Source organism: Bubalus bubalis, chromosome 10 (assembly GCF_019923935.1).
Source record: "Bubalus bubalis isolate 160015118507 breed Murrah chromosome 10, NDDB_SH_1, whole genome shotgun sequence".
NCBI classification, from domain to species: domain Eukaryota; kingdom Metazoa; phylum Chordata; class Mammalia; order Artiodactyla; family Bovidae; genus Bubalus; species Bubalus bubalis.
In genome coordinates, this window is record NC_059166.1 from 10,151,526 (window position 1) to 10,174,608 (window position 23,083).

The 23,083-nt window shown below is 41.5% G+C and overlaps 1 protein-coding gene across 1 annotated transcript in view; it reads left to right on the top strand.

Annotated features, from left to right (window-relative positions):
* Nucleotides 1-410: 410 nt before the first annotated feature.
* TMEM242 (transmembrane protein 242) overlaps nt 411-23,083 on the top strand; it is a 41,531-nt gene continuing 18,858 nt past the window's right edge. The window contains exons 1-3 of the mRNA XM_006075698.4: nt 411-562; nt 1,089-1,189; nt 9,001-9,138. Of these exons, the coding sequence (XP_006075760.1) occupies nt 475-562; nt 1,089-1,189; nt 9,001-9,138 (327 nt within the window). The 5' untranslated portion in view covers nt 411-474. The remainder of the gene's footprint in view (nt 563-1,088; nt 1,190-9,000; nt 9,139-23,083) is intronic.

Consider the following 23,083-nt stretch of genomic DNA (forward strand, 5'->3'; position numbering starts at 1 on the left):
AAAGTGACAGCTTTACGGTTACGAAATTTCCCAGCAAAGTACGGAGGAAAGACTGAGCCAACTCCCTGGACACAGTGTGAAGCCGATCGCGAAACCGAGTTGCGGGGTCTCTAACCAGGCTGAGACTAGGCTCCTGGCGCAATCTGCGACCCCTCACTGCCTCCTAGAGTTAGAACCGAGCAGTGTTTCAAGTAGGTACAGTATTGAAGTGCAGCGATCATCACCTTGGAGCGGGCAAATGATCTTCCCGGGTTAGACAATCGTGGAAGACACTGCCCCCCAGGGTGCAAGCTACAGCATCTTCTCCGCCCGGGCCCCGAGGGCAGCAGAGAAGGTTTGCCTGCAGAGGTCGTTCTCCGGACCGGTATTCGGGTTGCACAAAGGCAGGTGGCAGCGGAACCTTTCTCTTCGATCTCGCGCTCGTTTCTACCCGGGTCCAGTTGGCGGCGGACGCACTAGCGAAAGCTCAGAAACATGGAGGCGGGGGACGCGGGGCCTGCTGAACCGTCCTCTCGGCCGGAGGCCTCGGTGTCTGCCGATGACCGGCTTTTCCTGGTTAAAGGTGTGGTGTGGCGAGGTGCAGGTGTCAGGTCAGGCTCACCCGGGGCGCTAGCCTGCGCTGGAGCGGGCGTTCCCACGCACACGCTACCGGGGGAGACCTTGGTTTGAGTGCCCTGAGTTTAGTGGACTGGTCCCGCGAGGTGTTCAATATAGGCTGCATTTACTCCGTTCCCTCTGCAGTTTCTCTCATGTCTCACCCCCGCCCACAGCACCTCCCCTTTCTAACTCCCAATGTCTCTTTTTTCGTCCTCGGGAGAAAGAGGGTAATAGACCCTGTGCCTATTCTGTGCTCTTGGGACACTTAAACTAGAATGGCCTCAGGAACCAGGGGTCGTGCGGCCACGCAGGTTTCACAGCCGCTATCATTTACCTTTGCCAGGAGCTTCTTAGCTATCGTTTCTCGAATTTCGAAATTGATTTTTAAATAGTGTCTGAAACTTACTTGTGTCCATCTTTTTAACTTCAGGTTTTTTGTTTTTTCTTCCTTCTCCCCACCCTCTATTTCCTTCCTCCAAAACTCTTGACAGGTGGAATTTTCCTGGGTTCTGTTGCTGCAGCAGGAATGCTAGCTGGATTTGCCACAACATTGTCTTTGGCTAAAAAGAAAAGTCCTGAGTGGTTCAATAAGGTTTGTGACATAAAAATCCGTTGGTAGCACAATTACTGTTTACAAATTAGTGGCAGCTGTTTTGAATAGAATCTGTTGATGGCCTTTCGTATTACTCTAAGAAGTTAACCAGTGTGGACTTCATAGATTCAAGAAGAGTACAGATTAATCAACTGTCTTTATTTTCATTTAAAAGAAGTAATTATGTGCTTTTTAAACTGTTAGCAGAACAAGACTTTGAAAGCTCGTCCAATACATTTCCTATTCACAACATGACCTTAAAGCTAAATCTAGGTAAATTGTTCTCGGTTGTAAGAGGCCCCATATTGTATGTAGCACACACACCCAAAAAAGTGCCAATTAAATTCTTGAGACAGCACTACAGTAGCCATTTCTGGCTCAGAGATGTTAAAATGTTGAAATATAGTGCATCTTGGTATAGATGAAAAACAGGCCAGCTCTTTGAACCTGGAAACCATGCACGTCTGTGCAGTACAGCAGCCCCGCTCCCTAGAAAATTGTCTGGCACGTAGTTGTTGTTTAGTCACTTACGTTGTGTGCAACTCTTTTGCCACCCCGTGGACTGTAGCCCATCAGGCTCCTCTATCCATTGGATTTCCCAGGCAAGAATACTAGAGTGCATTGCCATTTCTTCCTTCACAGATCTGCCCCGCCCAGGGATCGAACCCACTTCTGCGTTGGCAGGTGGATTCTTTACCACTGAGCCACCAGGGAAGCCCTTAGCCCATAGTATGTGTTCAGTAAATTTTGGTTGAATGAATATAACCAACTGAGGGCAGAAAACCCTAATTCCATGAGCAAATTTGAGTAGTCACCTGTCATGGACAAGTTGAGTAATTTTCTTCCCATTGTGGTTGTTTTTCTGCATTGTCCTGTCTCTACCCTACCTACATCTTATGGTTTATTTATCCATTAACTTATTTCTTCAATAAATTTAAATGTTTAATAAATAAAATAAATGTTTATTTGGGATCTTTTATGTGCAGGCACTGTGCTAGCTAGGTATAAGAGATACAAAAATGAACAGGACATGTACCCCTCAGGAAGCTAGGTCTGGTGTGGGAGACAGATGTTATATAAATAATCACACAAGTAACAATATAATTACAATTTGATATTTTCTTTGGAAAAAGTGCTATGTGAAAAATCATAAACCAGTTGAATTCCTTTTTGATTTGTATTTATCTTTAATAATCTTATAATTATATTTAAGCCCTAAGAATGGTGGGAGACCACATTATAAGTGCATTTGGTTTCTCCTCTGAATATTCTCAGGGTTCATAGGGAGTTTTCCAAATCACTGTTAGGAACTTCATGGTCATTTCCTCCCTATGTTACAGAATATTTTCCGAGCAGAAATATGTATCTTGAGGCAGAAATCAGTGAAACCTGAGTGATAATGATGCTTTAATAGTGGAGTTTTGGTTGATTTCTAAATCCAAGTTAACATGATAACCTTTAGTTCACAGATCTTTTGAGAATCTGATGAAAGCTAGCAATTCTCTCTCTCAAAAAAAAAACAACACACGTTCACAACTTTGCATTCTATTTTGCAGTTCTAAGATTTGATACCTTTGATATCAAATACCTTGATATGGCCTTTATGATCTAACACAGTGATTTTCAAACTGAGGCCCACAGCAGCCTGGGGATTCTTGAGACCCTGTGGGGGGTCTGTAAAGTCAGTTACTGTTGTGGTCCTGCTAAGACACTTGCGCCCATGGTACAGAAGCAGTAAAGGATAGAAGTGCTGTGCCGTGCTGTAGTTGAGGCAGCGGCCCCGGGTGTACTGGCGGGCAGTGTGGGCTTCCTTTCTGCGCACCTGTGGTTAATGCCATCTTTGCAGAAGAATATCCTTGTTGAAGCAGTAAAATTATTTTTAATATCTTGACCCTTGAACATAACCTCTTTGTAAGGTCTGTGTGAAGAAATGGAAAGTACACATAAAGCACTTTGCATTATACCAAAGTCATATGTTTTTCTCAAGATAAAGCACTTGTGTGATTGAGTTACAGTCTGAACTAGCCACTTTTTTTTCATGATATATTGTTTTCACTTGAAAGAGCAACTGACAAACTATAGTTATTCAGAAGTAGGTAGACATTTCTTCAAAATGAACAAAATGAACCTTCTCTTCAAGCGAGCAATTGTTAGTATGTGTCACCAATAATAAAATTCTACCATTTATAGGTAAAAATTGAATTTAGAAAACTTGTGTCTGCCATTGTGAACTTGCCAGCTGCTTGAACACTTGAAGCTTTTTTCTGAGATTGGTAGTGATATTAATGATGTGATTTTAATATTTAATAAATGATGTTAGGAATTTGAAAGATAACTTCTTCTGGCAAGTCAGTATTTTCTCAGTGATCATGATACATGGATGAAAGTTCCATTCAAAATGCAAAATAGACCAATGGATTTTAATGTAACAAAGTACAACAATTTATTGATATGATTTTTTATTCCATATTGCAGATCATTTTTAAGAAACTATTTGTCGAGTTTGGGTATATATCAAAGAAAGGCTATTAAAATACTCCTTTTTCCGACCACATACTTGTGTGAGGATAGATTTTATTTGTATAAAAAAAAAGTGAAAGTGTTAGTAGCTCAGTTGTGTCCGACTCTTTGTGACCCCATGGACTGTAACCCACCAAGCTCCTCTGTCCATGGAATTCTCCAGGCAAGAAAATTGGAGGGGGTAGCCATTCCCTTCTCCAGGGGATCTTCCCAACCTGAGGATTGAACCTGGGTCTCCTAGATTGCAGGCGGATTCTTTACCGTCTTGAGTATTTGTGTACTTCAACCAAAAAACATTTCAACAGGTTGAATATAGATAGATGCATCTGTGAAAATAAAGCTCTTTTGTTAAAGCAGACATTTCAAAGATTAGCAAAAATGTAAAACATTGCCTCTTTTTGTGCTAAATGTTTTGTAGGATGGTTATTTTAATTCACATAATCAGAAATCTTTGGAATCCAAGTATAAATGGATCCTGAGATCAGGAAATTTGAGCACATCCTCTTTTGGAAGTGAAATATTCTTCAAATAACTGAGTTATTTCAAGACCCATTTAGGTAATGAACAGACAGAAAGGGTGAGTCATCATCTTTCTGATACAGCTATAACTTCTGAGAAATTATAAGAACAAATGTTTACTTTGGTATAATGCAACACAGCTCTTTCTATGATGTAAAGAATATAGCAAAATATATCAGCTAAGAATGCTCTGTGGGAGAAATCGCTAGATTGAACATTCTTTTTAAATATCAGAATTTGATTTATATCAGATTCATCCCAAGATTAAACTGAAAAAGAAAAAAACTAAAAACATGAACCTTATTCTTAGGGAAGCAGTTGACTTTCTGACCAACTGAACAATTTGTTCTTGATAGTTTCTGTACCTGTGAATAATAGATTAAATCTTCCTAAGAATACATAGAATATAAAAGGCACCGTGCATTTAAGCATAAGAGGTATTATAAATACAAAATAATAGAAAACAGTTCTTCTGTTTTAGGTTTTAAGGATCATAACTGCATTGTGATTTGCTAAAATCAACTTCCATGCACACACGCCTTCATTTTAATTTAAATGAAAAGAATAAACAATGTGGCACTGAAGAAAAATACAGCTTTGATTTATACATATGTGACTAGCGCATGTAGTTATATCTAAAGAGCAACATTATTTTTTGGCAAGTCAGTCTTTGCTGCTGCCAGTCAGTGAGTGATCATTTTTAAAGCTCTGAGCAGGCTGTATGAAGGCCATGTGACATGTAACTCCAGTGGGTAAAGTTTGGTGACTAGACCTTTAAAAACTTAAGAACAAATCAATTTTTAACATCATTTTGACTAAAATTAGTTTTAGAGTATATAGACAGTAGCTGATAATAATTCACTTCCCTCACAGTCAGTTTCTGAGACTGACAGACAAATACAGCATGTACCTTTAAAAAATCTGCAAGTTTAGCAAACCTAAGATTTTGTTGGAAGTATTGCTGTGTTATTAAGGGTTGTGTTTATAACCCATCGTTACCTTTTTTACTTAGCAAAACATGTGGATTTATGTAGACTTTAAAAAAGATTTATGTATATCTATAACATATATAGTTTTTGTCCTCAGGGAAATACAAAATTTTTAATTTACGTTTCAAAAATAAAACTTAAGCCACAGCACCTAAACTGAGCCTGGTGTAATAATATTTGGTTAATGATACTGCTTCTGGATGGAAATAAGCCAGTTAGAAGTTGGTGTATTTATGTGAGGTCTGTAGTGTCTAGGGAACCACTGAAATTATAGCAGCCTGAGAAAAGGAATAAGATAAGAGAGTAGTATATTGTTTTCATCATAGAAGATGGCTAAGGAAAATCTCTTGAGAATCTGGTTGGGACAAGGCTATTTCTGCAAAAAGTATGTCTTTAGATAGAATCTGTTAGGTTTTAGGCATAGGGATACAGATAAACAAAATGTTTCTATGTACTGTGAATAGCATTCTCAATCATAAATAGATGCCTAAAAAAAATACAAAATCTTTATTAAGAATGGATTGAATAAAAAATAAATGGGTTGAGCAATATAAAGACAATTTTCTAAAAAAAAAAAAAAGACTTGAGTAAATGAAAATATATTTCCAGATGAAAGACAGGATGTTACAGATTTTCTCTTACCAGTTAGCTAATGTTTGATGTCATTCTAATGAAAATGTCAGTGAATGAGGTGAGTGGGAGTTGGAAGGACTCTTGACAAAATGTTCTAGGGTTTTTCTGGAAGAATGAATAGGTAAAAACTTAAGAAATATTTGACAAAAAGTAATGTGCATGATGTAAACACTTTCTGAATATTCAGACTTTTTCTGATTCTGTAATTACATCTATGTGATTCTGGTATAAAATTCATAGTATAAAAATAGCTTAGAAACAAACCTCTGTATGTAATTTTCTCAAAAAAGTTTAAGAGGAGAAGGATTAATTCATAGAATGGTGCTGGGGCAGTTGCTAAACTGTTGGGGAAGTGAACTCCCTTTAGTTACCAGCTTCCAACAGGGCTAAAGTAAATATCAGATGAACGAAAAAGCTAGGGGTAAAGAAGTTTTTTAAACAAAAGTATAGCTAGAAGGAAAGAGAAATGACTGTGACTTGGATGAGGCCAGTTAGCTTAAAATCTTTAGAATGCATCTTTGACCAAAAACAAACAAGCAAAATAAAAAGATTAAACTAACCTGGGACTTCCCTGACAGTCCAGTGGTTAAGACTGCGCTTCCACTGCAGGGGGTGTGGGTTCCATCCTTGGTCAAGAAAGTAAGAGCCCATCATTAAAAAAAACAAACTAGGGAAATATTACAGCACATATGATAGGGCTTCTGAGTACATTAATATAGAAAGAATATACAAATTAGAAGACTTAAGTATATAACATGAATATACAATTCAAAAGGCATAAACGTTGGCTCATAACTTGAACAAATACTCATTCTCAGTAACAATAGAAATATAAATAGTCTGTCTGTGTTGTGTTTTTAGTTTTCCTGAGACCATCTGATGCTGGCTAGCTTGAAATGGTCCTCATAAAACAGCATTGTAACTTAGTACAACCTTTTGAAAAATACTTTGTATGTCTATCAGCTTATAAAATATTCATGCTTCCCCCACTTAGTAATTCTGTTTTGAGGAATTTTCCCCAAGGACTTTGTCAGAAATGTAGATAAGTGTTTAGGCACAAGGAAGTTTTTAATACAAAAAAATTAATATAAAAACCTGAAGCTAGTATATATTAATAATGAATGGCTAAGTAAATTATGGTGTCATTGCGGCGTAACCTTTAAAAATATTTGAGTTCTTGACACTATGAGAAGATGAAAGTTGAAGATTAAAAACATTTTAGTGGTGTTGTTTTTAAAATGTCAAAATATTTACCATGGTTTACTGGATAATAAGATGGAAGTTTTTTTTATTCATCCTATTTTTTTATACATACCAAATTTTCCTCAGTGATTATATAATCAGAAAAAAGTAAGATTCAGCTTTTGAGGAAGTTAAAATTTTTATTTTTGTTTGTTGATGTTTAATGTGTTTCAGCAGACAGGCGCATGGAGAAAAATAATAAATTCTTAATATTTCCTAAATTCTACCGTTTCCTTTAAGATTTTTTCAAAGGATAAATTATATTTCATATTCAGTTCAAACTGTGGGAATAAGTGACTGTCCCATAGTTGGTTTCAAGTAGACCCATAAGTATCATCACATCTTTGTCTATTTCAGCAGTGTGAATATTTAAATTACCCTAAGTAATGATAGTTTTTATTCTAATTTACACTGTGGATTTGTTTCCACTTAAAAAGATACTTTCATTTACATTTTGTGTTGTGTTGTATTTAGAATCAGAAGTGAGAAATGACTGAATGGCAAATTCCTGTTAGTCTATAAAGCCAGACTGCTGAAGTGCTCTAGCTTTTATAAGCTGTGAAACCTTGAACAAGTTATTTAATCTCTGTCTGCCTTAGTTTGGTCTTTAGTGAAATGAGGATCATAGTAAGTGAGGCTGAGTGAATTAATACATGCAAAATGCTTTAAACAGTGCTTGTCATATAGTAAGGGAGCAATATAAGCCATATATACATATATCTACCTGCCTATATATATATATAAAGCTATATATAATTGTTGGGGCTTTCCTGGTGGCTCAGATGGCAAAGAATCTGATGCAGTGCAAGAGACCTGGGTTCTATCCCTGAGTCAGCAAGATCCCCTGGAGAAGGGAATGGCAACCCATTCCAACATTCTTGCCTGGAGAATTCCATGGACAGGACTGGGGCAGGCTATAGTCCATGAAGTTGCAAAGAGTCAGAGACAACGGAGCAACTAACACTTTTCACTTTTCTTTTCATATATAATTGTTAACTGTTATGTAGTATTTGGAAATACAGGATCCCTGGGAGATTGCAGTCCTGCAGTCTTATAAAAAATTAATCTCATTTAGAAATAGGATTCACGGTCATTTAATGGTATAAGGAAAAATGTGGCTTTGGTCCTTCTGATCAGTCTAATTTAATCAGTAGTGAAAAGAAATGTTTAGTGTATGAATACCACTTGTGCAGCTTATTCATAAAACAGGAGATATGGGAGTAGCTAACCACACTCAGTAGGACTTCCCTTTCCCACAGGTGGATTGGTGGCCACCGACTCTGGGTCCGTAGCGCCCTGCTCGTACACGCGGTGCTGTCCCGCGGGTGGATTGGTGGCCGCCGCCTCTGGGTCCGTGACGCCCTGCTCGTACACGCGGTGCTGTCCCGCGGGTGGATTGGTGGCCGCCGCCTCTGGGTCCGTGACACCCTGCTTGTACACGCGGTGCTGTCCCGCGGGTGGATTGGTGGCCGCCGCCTCTGGGTCCGTGGCGCCCTGCTCGTACACGCGGTGCTGTCCCGCGGGTGGATTGGTGGCCGCCGCCTCTGGGTCCGTGACGCCCTGCTCGTACACGCGGTGCTGCTATTGCCCTCTCCGTCTCAGTCATAACTTCTAGGTGGCTGCGTCACCCAGCCCCACCCGGGACCGAAGTGTTTCATCAGAGAGAAGTTGCTCTGTGTACCTAGCCTGGCTTCTGGCATGGTGTCTTGCACACTCAGATGTTTGTCAGAGAAATTGTGATTTAAGTTATGCAGTTATTAAGTAGCAGAGCTGGAATTTGAACTTGGATTGGTCCGGTGTCCCAGTGATCATGGTGCTTACCAGAGAGTCATTAATTTCAAACACTCTCCAAATATTTATTCTTTCAAAGTGATGATTTTTACCTCAGCCTTTCTGTCTTCATTGCAGGGAAGTATGGCCACAGCTGCCTTACCAGAGAGCGGGTCTTCCCTGGCCTTGCGAGCCCTGGGATGGGGCTCACTTTATGCCTGGTGTGGGGTCGGTGTGATCAGCTTCGCAGTCTGGAAGGCTTTAGGAGTGCACAGTGTAAGTAACTACAATCTTATAGTTGGTATCTGGAATGTTGATTCTATTTTGTCTCCTGCCTAAATCGTCCAGATTTTCAAATTTGTATATAGTTTATTTACTGTCTTGGGAAGTGATGACAGAGAATTGCCTGAATTCTTGCTAATACTAGGCAGCTTGTCATTACTAGTAAATCATATAAATAATTTAAATATTTGAAGGTGGTAAAACTTCAAATATAATTAAAGTAATGACTAATTCATAGCAAATGGTTGTTCTGTATAAATTGGCGAGAGCTACTTGTTCAGAAAAATTATTTAATTTGGAATAGCTTTCTATGCTGTTTGACATCCATATTTATAAACATCGTTGTAAAATAGTTAAAGCATTTTAAAATTGTTATTTCAATTATTAATGTGTTTACACATTATTGGAAAAAGACTTAGTGCCTGTGTGTGTGTAATTTATACTCCAAGCTGAAGAGCTGTGCATTCAGAATAATGGGAAGTTCTGTGGACCAGGCTCTTTGTGACAGATGAGAGTTGGTAGTGGTTTAGAATGGGTGGCCGCAGTAGAGTTGATGAAAAGAAGTTCCAGATATATCAGTGTTTCAAAGGTAGGGGCAATAAGGATTTGTTATAAATTGAATGTTGGAGGTGAAAGTCAAGTCAAGGATGTCTCCAGGGTTTGGTCTGAGCAACTAGGAAATGGACGGGACCAGTGTGAGTGGAACAGATGCTAGGGGATCATGTGAGGAGCCCAGTCTGGGGCTTGTGAGTTTGGGACAGCTTTTAGATAGCCAGGAGCCAGGTGGAGAGTCAAGTAAGCAGTTAGATATACAGGGGTGGAATTCAGGGGAGAGGTCAAGGTGAAGGTATAAATTGGAGACTCATCAGTATGTAGATAGTATTGAGTTGGCCAAAAAGTTCGTTGGGATTTTTCTGTAACGAGATCAGATGAGTTCACAAAGGCAGTGAATGCAGAGCAGAAAGAGAAAAGGTCTGAGGAAGGAGCTCTTGGGCATTTCTAAGGTTTAGAGGTTGAGGAATATCGAGGAGGTTTCCCTACCAAAGGGGTAGAGAAACCCAGGAGAATGGCGACCTGGATCCAGGTGAAAAAAGGTGGATGCCGGGTACACATCACGTTAGATGAGAACTGATCATTTGCTGAATTGGCGACGTGGCGTCATTGGTGGATAAAGCCTGAGTGGAGTGGATGCGAAGGAGAATGGAGGAGAGAGATTGGAGGCCGAGTATGGACAAGTCTTGAGTTTGGCTCTAAAGGGAAAGGAAGAAATGGGGTCATAGCTATAAGGGGGAATGGGATCAAGAGAGTGTTTGTTTTTTAAGTTGGTTGAATTAACAGCATGTGTGTGTGCTGATAAAGTGAAGTCACTCAGTTGTGTCTCTCTGCGACCCCATGGACTGTAGCCTACCAGGCTCCTCCATCCATGGAATTTTCTAGGCAAGAGTACTGGAGTGGGTTGCCATTTCCTTCTCCAGGGGATCTTCCCGACCCAGGGATCGAACCCAGGTCTCCCGGATTGTGGGTTGACAATAGTGTGTGCTGATAGGCATAGAGAAATGAATGCAAGGGTTGTGGGGGAGTTGTTGGAGTAACAGGTGATATTATTAAATTGTTCACATTTGGTTTAATCATAACTACATAGGCATTAGTGTACTCTTGACTTAAAATATACTGATAGACAAATAGACGTTAGCAAATAGATGTTGCTTTTTTCCTAGGCTAATCTTTATATTTAAAGTAACTGCCCAATCAATAGTCATTGTACCGATAAAATAGGGATTGATTGAAAAAGTTAGAGAACTTGTGACTGAAGATTTTTTGATGATTTTTAGTCACCTCAGTTTTCCTTTTGATCAATGTAAAATCTCTTCATTTCAGGCATTGTACCAGACATTTCAGACATAGCAGATTATTTAATCCTCTCAGTAACTATGAAGCAGGTATTAATATCTCCCATGTTATAAATTAGGAAATGAGGACTCAGGTCAGTCACTTGCCCAAGATTACACAGCTTGTAATTGGCAGAGTCAAGATTTGAAGGCATATCCGATGGTCTGCAGAACCTAGTCTGTTTCCAGTTTTACCTCCCTTAGTTAAGATGGACAATAAAGGAGGAGGTCAGAGGGGCCAGGGCAGGGGACGGAGGGAGTGAATTTGGTTTTTGATTGTGGCGTGATCCACAGTCTTGATAACTTGACAGATTTTACTGGGTATCTTCAATGTGAACCTCATCTCCTAACATTATAATTGACCTCAGTCTGGTATAGGATGGGCCGTTCTTTCCTCCTATAATATGAGAGCCGTTATTTGAAAACAAATGGAAAAGATTGGGAGGAAATATGTCTGGTGATAATATGTGAATGAATTATGGGTGTGTGGATCAATTTCTTATTTTACTTTTCTTTGTAACTCTTAAATATGTATTGCTTTAACAGTAATACTGCTTTTAAAAAATAGTCCTAGGTTTTATTTTTATTAATTTATGCTGACTATAAAGCACAACTGCTGGGGAGTTCACAAAGCCTCCTTGACCACATATGAACTCCGTGTGCGTGGCGGGGGGGATGCAAATAAGAGTCGTTATTAAGTTTTTGATTTTACAAAAATGGCAGTCTGTTAGCCGTCACATTGAGTGCACGGAACTGATAATGTTTCTAGAGTGCAGCGTAGGTCATAAATCAAGTAGTGAAGTTTTAAGGTATTTAGAAATATGAACAGTCTGGTTTAGAAGAGTCATAAAGAATCAATCCAGATTTTCATAGACCAACAAAATTAGGCTCTACATTATATGCTTGAGAACTTGGGCTTTATGGGCTAGACTGCTATTTTTAAAATTTATTTACTTATTTTAATTGGAGGCTAATTACAGTATTGTGGTGCTTTGCCGTACATCGACATGACTCAGCCGCAGGGGCACACGTGTCCCCCAGCTGTGCTATTTAGTGTCTAGAATGTGAACTTTATTTTATGGCACTGATGAGAGATTATTACCCAAATAAAATATCTGAGGGGCAGAATTCTTTTCTGATTGGCACTATTGATTCTTTAGATGGGCACTTTTGCCATGTCTGAGAAGTCTCACAGAAAAGTGAACCCACTGGTAATTTTTTAGGATACATCTCTTAAAAGCCATGGTGTTTATTAATTTGTTTATTCAAAAGACAAATGTGGGCCTTCCCTCAGCCTGGCACTGAGCTAAGACAGAGCTCCCCGGTAGACAGTATGGGTGATTTTCCAAGGAAATTCTTGTTAGATGGCTCTGCTCTGAGGCTTACGGAGAGCAGTATGGTATATTTCAGTTCTGCATGTAGAGAGTTTTGATGATAACTGTGAGGTTGCCCTGATTCCAGGGATGAACTTTTATTACTATTTACTGCCTCTTACTAGGAAATTACGACCAACCAACCTAGATAGCATATTAAAAAACAGAGACATTACTTTGCCAGCAAAGGTCCATCTAGTCAAGGCTATGGCTTTTCCAGTGGTCATGTATGGATGTGAGAGTTGGACTGTGAAGAAAGCTGAGCACCGAAGAATCAATGCTTTTAAACTGTGGTGTTGGAGAAGACTCTTGCGAGTCCCTTGGACTGCAAGGAGATCCAACCAGTCCATCTTAAAGGAGACCAGTCCTGGGTGTTCATTGGAAGGACTGATGCTGAGGCTGAAACTCCAGTACTTTGGCCACCTGATGTGAAGAGTTGACTCATTGGAAAAGACCCTGATGCTGGGAGGGATTGGGGGCAGGAGGAGAAGGGGACGACAGAGGATGAAATGGCTGGATGGCATCACCGACTTGATGGACATGAGTTTGGGTGAACTCCAGGAGTTGGTGATGGACAGGGAGGCCTGGGGTGTTGCAATTCACAGGGTCACAAAGAGTCGGACACGACTGAGTGACTGAACTGAACTAGGAAATATCATTCTAATGTGAGGAAGGAAAAATTTTAGTCAAAAAATGTTGAGCATAAATGGTCCCAGCCTTTGCATTTACTTAGTATTGAGATGGTCATTCTAGAGAAACACATGTAAATCAGAATCAATTCCTGCTTCAGATAGTTAAATTGTAAATAAATCTCTGGTATAAACCAGTTCCATAAAAAAGGGTGCCCTCTAGTGGCTGACCTAGAGCAGCTCGCGTTCCCTGTTTTAATTCACAGCTCCATCTGCTGGCCTTAAAGGGACCGTGTTGAAAATGCTTAAAGCAAAACTTTTTTAAAATTTTTATTTACTGATTTTTATTTTTGGCTGTGCTGGTCTTGGTTGTTGCATGGGCCTTTCTGTGGTTTCGGTGAGCGGGTGCTGCGCTCTGGTTGTGGTGCGCTGCCTTCCCGGCACAGAGGCTTCTCATTGTGGTGGCTTCTCTAGTGGGGAGCGCGGCCTCTAGGACGTGCAAACCTTAGTAGTTGCGGCACATGGACCCGGTGGTTTGGGCAGGTGGGCTCAATAATTGTGGCCCACGGGCTTAGTTGATCCACGGCCTGTGGGATCTTCCTGGGTCTGGGGTCGAACCCGGTGTCTCCTGCATTGGCAGGTGATTCTTTACCACTGAGTAGCCAGGGAAGCCCTAAAGCAAAGCTTTTCAGTTTCTTAGAAATATTTTGGATTTACTCGTTGTTTATTCAGAGTTAGTGTAGAAGTTCATTTCACGTGCAACATGTTTAATGTATCAGATATAAATAAAAAAATTTAATTTACACAATGGTAGATCATTTAAGAAGAGATTCTAAAAAAGGAGAGAGCTAGTGGAAGCTATCTTGTCAGCCAGCTGAAGCAGATCAGGGTGTCCAGGGTTTAAAGTGGGACCCCTGCCTACCTTCAAGTCAGAATCAGTGCAGGTCCAGCCTGGCATCACCACACCAGCTCCACCCTGCTCACCAGCTGTGGGCATGGCCTGATTGCTCAGAATGGGCTCATCAGTTACTTTGAATTATGGTATTTTATCATGTGATTATTTTATCACAGCATCTGAACTGTGAAAAGAATGAACATTTAGTATGGGTTCATGTTAAGTTTAGAGACTTGTGGAGATTAAATGCTTTTCAGGCAGTAAATAAGGGCATTAGTGATACTAACTGGTGACCCCTCAATTGTCAAAAGAAAAACCATGCCACCTACAGTTATTTAAATGTTAACTTTTTTACCTTTATTGTTTATAGTCGGTATAGACTGAGAGGTTGAGCATATTTGTGGTTAGACTGTCTTGTTTTTTTTTTTTCCCTTCCCTTTGAAGGAAAAGCATTAGGTGTATAAAAAATTCCAGATTAATATGATCGAAATCGTTATAGCTTTTCATGCTTAATGGACCTGTGTTCTACATTTATTTGAGGCGAGGTTATCTCAAAATACTGGTCAGAATCACCCACTGCTAACATTTATTGTAGTTTGAATAGAATATATTCACGGTACTCGGTATAGTTAAAATTTACAAGTCAGTTACAGTTGTCTTCACAGGAGCTAAAACCTTGATAGTAATAAAACCATGAATGGAAACATTTTCATTTATTGTGAAATACTTTAAGTTGTCCCAAGATTTTAATTTAAAAATCAACTTATAAATAGAGTTTTTTTATTAACCATGGAATAAGAAGTATTTGTTTTTATTTATATATATTGGTATTTATTTTTAAAGAAAAATATTTAGGACCTATCTTTTTTTAAACAGATGGTTTTGTGTTTTGTAAAAAAAAAAATGTACACATTGCTTAAAAAGTCATTGTAGAAAAGTTAAAAAAAAAATCACCAGAAATCTCTGAGTTGTAATCACTTGTTATAGTAGAAACATCCATTTAGACCTTGTATAGGCATGTTCATATAATTGTAAAACATTTTTTTATTGTACTACTCTAGAACTTTTTTTCACTGAATAGTCATAGGAACATCTTTGCATAGTAGAGTATGTGAATCTCCATTACTTTAATGGCTATGTGGTGCTCAATTGTAAGTTATAATTTACTTAATCAGCAGCAGCATTTAAATTGTAATTTTTTACTATCAGACACCATGGTAAACCTCTATAGGCATACATCTTTTTGTACTGTGTTTTGTCAAGAAATGTGTTCTAAAGACAAGATGTTATTGTTGAATTGAAGTGTATTTTTTAAAAAATGTTTTTGATATCTATTGTTAAATGTCCCCCCAGGAAAATATATAAAATTTAGAAGATATCAACAATGTATACAAGTTTCCTAGCATCCTTGCCAGTAGTGGCTTTTGTTACTCTGAATTTTTTGCCAGTCTGACATATGGAAAATGTCTTCCTTTACCTGTCTCTCTGAAGACCCTGCTGCTGTACAGGCCTTTATGGGAATAATCTGTGATTGGAGTCGTGCATACTCTACAGCCCGTCTTCCTCCTCATTTAATATAGGTTGCTTTTTTCTCAAAAGCCCAGACCTCTTTTTCTTTAAAAAACTAAAAGTTAAACATGTTAAAACAAACATATTTTAAAGATTTCTCTAAAAGTTGTCATTTGATTTTTCCTGTTCTAAGTGAAAGTGAAAATCGCTCAGTCGTGTCCAACTGTTTGCGACCCCATGGATTATTACAGTCCATGGGACTCTCCAGGCCAGAATACTGGAGAGGGTAGCCTTTCCCTTCGGCAGGGGATCTTTCCAATCCAGGGATCGAACCCAGGTCTCCCACATTGCAGGCGGATTCTTTATCAGCTGAGCCACCAGGAAAGCCCAGGAATACTGCAGTAGGTAGCCTATCTCTTCTCCAGGGGATCTTCCTGACCTAGGAATCAAACCAGGGTCTCCTGCATTGCAGGCGGATTCTTTACCAACTGAGCTATCAGGGCAGCCCTTTCCTGTTCTAAGGAAGATCTTATTTAAAAGTTCTTTTCCATTATGGCTTATTACAGGATATTGAATGTAGTTCCCTGTGCTCTACAGTAGGACCTTGTTTATCCATTCTCTGTATATTAGTTTGCACCTGCTAGTCCCAGATTCCCAAGCCAGCCCTCCCTGCCCCCTGCAACTGCAAGTCGGCTCCCTTTGTCTATTTTGTAGATAAGTTCATGTGTGTCATAGTTTAGATTCCACATATAAGTGATATCCTTTGGTGTTTGTCTTTCTGTTTGTCTGTCTTTCCTTCACTTAGTATTAATATGATAACCTCTATGTCTAAGATGCTTACTCCTTGGAAGGAAAGTTATGACCAACCTAGATAGCATATTCAAAAGCAGAGACATTACTTTGCCAACAAAGGTCCATCTAGTCAAGGCTATGGTTTTTCCAGTGATCATGTATGGATGTGAAAGTTGGACTATGAAGAAAGCTGAGCGCCGAAGAATTGATGCTTTTGAACTGTGGTGTTGGAGAAGACGCTTGAGAGTCCCTTGGACTGCAAGGAGATCCAACCAGTCCATCCTAAAGGAAATCAGTCCTGGATGTTCTTTGGAAGGACTTATGCTAAAGCTGAAACTCCAGTACTTTGGCCACCTCATGCGAAGAGTTGACTCATTGGAAAAGACTGATGCTGGGAGGGATTGGGGGCCGGAGGAGAAGGGGACGACAGAGGATGAGATGGCTGGATGGCATCACCGACTCGATGGACGGGAGTTTGGGTGAACTCTGGGAGTTGGTGATGGACAGGGCGGCCTGGCGTGCTGCGATTCATGGGGTTGCAAAGAGTCGGACACGACTGAGCGACTGAACTGAAGTGAGGTCTATCCGTGTTGCTGCCAGTGGCACTGTTTTGTTCTTTTTTCTGGCTGAGTAGTATTCTGTTGTGCACGTGTGTACCGTATCTTTATGCACTCATCTGTTGCTGGGTGTTTAGGTTGTCTCCGTGTCTTGGTTGTTGTAAATAGTGCTGTTGTGAATATAGGAGTGCATGTCTCTTTCTGAGCTACAGTTTTTTGTTAATATATTCCCAGGAGTGGGATTACTGGATCGTAATGGCAACTCTGTTTTTTAGTTTTCTGAGGACCCTCCATACTGTTCTCCATAGTGGCTGGACCAATTTACATTGCCACCAGCAGTGTGGGAGAGTTCCCTTTTCTCCACACCCTCTCCAGCATTTGTTATTTGTAGACTTTTTGATGATGGCCTTTCTGACTGGTGTGAGGTGGTACCTCATTGTAGTTTTAATTTGCGTTTCTTTAGTAATGAGTGGTGGTGAGCATCTTTTCATGTGCCTGTTGGCCATCTGAATGTATTCTAAGAAAGATCTTTTACAGGAAGGACTATAACACCTCATCTCTGGGACAATATTGGATGTACTCTAATAAAACTTATTTTCTCCAGTCTCTTTTTGGTAGCTGTTGCTAGGAGTACTTTTATATTAATATTTAGGCCCACTTCTTAATTACCTTATGACCAACATGAGGGCTTTTGCTAATTACAGTCAAATCTCGCGACGCTTTGCTGATTTCAGTTTTTACCAGCATTTTGGTGTATCTCGTATTAAGTGCATTTGTTCTTGCACTATGTTTACTCATTTCAGATGAAAGCAGCATTTAGGGTGAATGCTCCACCGCCATACGTAAAATAAAACTAAGGGAAAGCTTTAGAGTTTTCCACTTCTAAGATATCTAAGAAGGAAGCCGCCTTCATGCTCTATACTATTCATTGGTTTAGGTCAAAGATTAAAAACAAATCGGAGTCTCCTGGCAAATGGTTTCTTGGTAGCCACTTCTGAGTGGTCTGCAGGGGAAGTCTGAAAAGAGGCTAAAACATTTTTCTACATCCTCGCCTAATCTAGTTTCAGTGCTTCCAGAGATTTCTACCAGCTTCTGTCTCCAGGAAGAGAGCTTCAGTTTCTTATTCTGCTTACCGCCTGTCAGCAGCCCCAGCCTGGCTTCCTTTTCCTGATGGTACCTCCTCGACCACTCAGAATACGTCATCATGAGATGCAGAAATGGCTCCATCTGTCACGCTCTTGGGCCTTCAAACAGCTTAAGTATTGAGGAATGTTTTTCCTGGAATCATTTTTAAATTAATTGGAAGTGGCACTGGCACCGGTTAAACTCAGGTCTGAGGTGACAAGAACATCTCTCTACCCCTTACTTCCCATCCCAGTGCAGCTCTAATGGGCTTGGCCTCCTGGTGGTGAGAAGCACTCTGTGAATGTGGAGAAGCAGTTTGGTGACAGGGAGACCGAGTCAAAGGGGCTTGCTCAGCTTAAAATGGGAGATAATGACCGATGTATTTTCTTTTTTCTTTTTCTTTTTTAAAGCCAAGGGAGGAGGGAAGAAGGGATTCAGCTGTTTTGGCATATTGCCAAGATTCCTCTTTTAAAAACCCATCAGTTTCCTTTTATAAGTAAAATAGGGCCCCCAGCATTTTATACAGTAAGAATGTGCAGCAGTTACCAGGGAAGATAAGCCCTGCCTTAGAAGCCTTCTTGTTCCAGGCCTGACACAAATCAGGCCTAATTACCTCAAGAACATTCTCAGTCTTAATGCCACTGGACATCTGGCAGCCTTGATGTCACATGTTGTCTTTTCCTTTGTCCTTACTTCTTACACTGAGTGTGGAAAACGGGGCTCACGTGAGCTAATCTCTAGCCAGAGCCTGTGGAGTGAAGACCTGAGAGCGCATGCTTGCCCCTTAAGCTTTCTTTTCAGAGGTACCTACTCCTGACTGCTATGCTGTGTTCAGTCACCTCTGACTCTCGGCAACCCCATGGGCTGTAGCCCACCAAGCTGCTCTGTCCATGGGATTCTCCAGGCAGGAATACTGGAGTGGGTTGCCGTTTCCTACTCCAACCTATTATTGGTTAGTCACAAATATCTAAAACTATGAAAAAAAATATATCAATTGGGCTTCCCTGGTGGCTCAGACAGTAAAGAATCTGCCTGCGATGCAGGAGACCCGGGTTTAATCCCTGGGTTGGGGAGATCCCCTGGAGAAGGAAATGGCAACCCGCTCCAGTATCCTTGCCTGGAAAATGCCATGGATAGAGGAGGCTGGCGGGCTGTAGTCCATGGGGTCACAAAGAGTTGGACATGACTGAGCAACTAACACTTTCACTTTCAGTTCATCGATCAGAATATGAAATATTCGCTCTAGTTTTCCTGACTGAAATACTTGTAACAGTTTTAACCAGTGTTAGCTGTGACAAGACTCTTGGGGCTTTCAGAGCTCTTGTTCTTTTTGTACTTGTTCATGGTCCTGCTTAGGCTGTTGTTTTCCACTTCCCACCATCCTGTTCACTGTTGTTTCCTCCTTTGCCCTTGTATCTTCTAATGGTTCTGTTCATCCCAGTGGCTTCCTCCACATGCAGACAGCTGCCAGGACCGCATCTCCAGCCAGAGCCCTGAACTCCTAGCTCGTGGGTGCATTTGACTGGACACTGATCTTGGACGTCCGCTGGGGTCAGGTGTGGTTCCACTTGAACTGTCCTTTACTTCCCATTTCACCCTCCAGCCTACTCCCAGCATCACTCATGGTGAATGGCAGCAGCATCCATCATCCAGCAGTGCTGCCTAGACTGAAAAGCTGGATTTTATTCATGACCACACTCTTTCTCCCCCCTCAGTCTGATGTGTCACCAAGTCTTGCTGCTAATCCACCCCCACAGCCCTGTGGTTGGGGGCACCTTCCTGCCCCACACGTCTTATCATAGCTAACGTTGGTTCTGCCTGCCTCCCACCCAGCCCTGCCATAGTCTTTCTCCACATGCGGCTAGGACATGCTGGGCTTCATCTTCCCCACACCTGCCTGCAGCTGAGGTAGGCTGTACCAGTCACCTCTGCCTATAACCGTACCATGAAAGGCGCAGAAGCTGAGAGACAGCATCCACGGAGGGGAGAAGGCTCACTTGTGTCAAATGTTGCTGAGAGATCAAGTGACAGAAGAGTCAAGACAAGACCTGGATGTAAACCCAGCAGAGAATCATCTTGGATTTTCTCATTTCCCATCTTTCCCTTCATCTAAACCATGAGTGCTGGTTAGCTCTGCTGCTAAAAATAGCCCAGCTCTTTCATTTCTCTCCATGGGTATGGTGGGCCTTTTGACATGCCTGTGAGACCCAAGAGATGCTGCTGCAAAGCCCCACCCCCATGAGGGCATTCGACCTCCTCCCACCTGCCTCTGCCCAAGGATCTCGCTCCCGTAATTATCCCCAGCCTTTGCTGATCAACGGCTTTCCCTCTGCTGCAGTGTGTAGAGACACACTCTAGTCTCTCCCACCTAGAAGTCGTCTCTTCTCCTCTGGCTACCAGCCCATTTGCCTGCTTCCTGTCATAGAAGAGATTTCCTTAAAGAGTTGCCTGTGATCCCTGTCTCCACTTCCTTCCCCGTTTATCCTCAGTCCAGTTTCCTTCCCGGCACCCCTGAAACTGCTGGTGTCAGGGCTCTGGGGCCCTGCATGTTGCCGGGTCCAGGTCTTGTCTTTACTCTTCTGTTACTTGATCTCTCAGCAACGTTTGACACAAGTGAGCCTTCTCCCCTCCGTGGACGCTGTCTCTCGGCTTCTGCGCCTTTCACTTCGCCCTGTGTGTGTCTCCTTTGCCGGCTCCTCCCCTGCAGACCCTGAAGCGTTGGTGTGTCCAGTGGCTTCGTACTTGGGCCCCTGTTTTCCATCTGAACTCAGCCGTTGGTGCTGGTGATTAAAAGCAATCTACAGTCTCACAATGTCCACATATACAGTTCAGCCTGACCTTCAGATTTGCCTTGAAACCACACGTGGTCCATCTCTTGTGTCTCACGGCATGTCAAAGCCCCAGGTCCTAACCAGAACTCTTGGGTTTCCTCACCTTCTCCCCAGCTTGCTCCTCCCTCAGTCTCTTCCATTTCAGTGAGTGCCACTCCCATCTCCCCAGTAGTTCAAGCCAAAAACCCAGCAGAGAATCATCTTAGATTTTCTCTTTTCCCATCTTTCCCTTCATCTAAACCATGAGTGCTTGTTAGCTCTGCTGCTAAACATAGCCCGGCTCTTTCATCTCTCTCCACCTCCATTTTTGCCTGGTGTATTGAAATGGTTTCTTATCTAGTATCTCAGCTTCACTTTCCCTAGAATTTTTTCCCACATGTAAGTCAAATCATGGTACTCGTTTATCTAGAAACCTTTCAGCATCTCCTGTTGAGGAAATCTTATAGGATGTAGCCCCACCAACCTCGCTGACCTCACCTGAGCCCCCACAAGGACCCCTCCCATCCACTACACTCACCTGGCCCTGGACCTTCTTGTTCCTTCAGCACACCAGCCTATTTCTGCACAGAGCCTTTCTAGCTTTGCCCAGGACACTCCTTCCCTGGATCTTTGCATGGCTGGTTCCACATGGCCATCCAGGGTTTCAGTCCAGATTTATTTCCCCTCCTCAGAGATGCTTCCCCAGACTATCTAATTAATTGTCCAAATGCAAGAGCTTCTTCACTCCCTCCACTCAGTTCCTCTCTGGTGTTGCCCGATTTTCTTTTCCTCATAATGCTTGTTGCAAAATGAAGTTACACTAAACACTTAAAAACTGTTTCTGTCTTTGCAAAAAAACCCTAAATTCTAAGAGGGTGGCACTCTCATTTCCCTTGTTCCCTGCTGTGTCCTTGGCACCCACCAGAGCCTCGCGTGGAGGAGGTGCCCTGCGGGGTGAAATCTGATCACGCTGCCGTGTTGTTTCAGTGGCTCCCTCTTCCCTTGAGAGTACGTTCCAGGTTCCCTGATACGGTTTATGAGTCCCTCTGTGACCCGGCCCCTGCTTATGCTTTAACTCGTTGATTCTCAGCTGGGGGTGGGGGAGGTGTGGGTGGCAGTTTTGCTGGGTCCCACCCCCAGCCATGAGAGAGAGCTGGCAATGTCTGGAGGTCCTTCGGCCATCATAACCGCAGGGGAGCATCTAATGGATGGAGGTCAGTGGTGGTTTAGTTGCAAGTCCTGTCCGACTCTTGGGACCCCATGGACTGTACCCGCCAGGCTCCTCTGTCCATGGGATTTCTCAGACAAGAATACTGGAGTGGGGTGCCATTTCCTCTTCCAGGGCATCTTCCCGACCCAGGGATCGAACCCCCATCTCCTGCATTGCAGGCTGCTGCTAAACATCCCACAGTGCATAGGACAGGCCACAAAGAATAGTCTAGTCCGAAATGTCAGGAGTGCCACAGTTGAGAGTCTAGGTGTTCCTCTTATCCTTTGTCATGGTCAGAGGTCTATGCCTGCTGAAAGGTCATGTTCTTTCCTTGAGCCTTGTCCTTGCTAATTGCCCACCTGGAACACCCCTTCCCCTCTTTACTGTTCCCAGCTGCTGTTGACCCTGTTCATGGCCTTGATGGAGGCAAATTAAGCTTTAACCTTTACAACATGAAATTAAATTTGTTTTGGCAGTTTGGAGTTTTTTTATAAAGATAACTTAAGTTTCTACCTCAAATTGAAAGTAACTTCCATACACAAACATTCTTGTGTCTGTCTTTTTTTTTTTTTTTTTTTGGATGGGTAAAGCTGTTGTTACTGAGGACTACAGTATTATATGTATTATTAGTCCAATTGCAGAGAATAAATGAGCTGACTTAGTAAACAGTACCTATGCAGTTAGTTTAATTTTTTGACCATAGGCTCTTTCTCACTTTTTAGATATGATTTAGTGTGTTTAAACACACATTAATGAATTTTAGTTTCTTTGTGCCATGTTTTCATGTTGTCCTTTTTAATGATTAATATGAGCAGCTTGCCAGTTAATGTTACGGTATTTGAATACCATAAGTAGGAAGTTGGTCCCTGGGTTTTTTTGAATTGACATTCTACCTTTGTTCTATTCATGGGACAGAGCTTTTGTGGCCCTGCTTTTGTCCTTCCCCGAGCCGTCCCACTATTGCTGATGAAAGAAAACACTTTCAGGTTCTGTGGTTTGTAAAGACCCCCACATGAGGATTACAAAGTTATTTATGAGCAATAGAATCACAGCCCACTAATTTTTTGAAAACTACAATTTGCCTGTTAAGATTTTTAAATCACAAGATTTTAAAAAATAATTGTGTTTATATAACACTCTGCTTGCATGC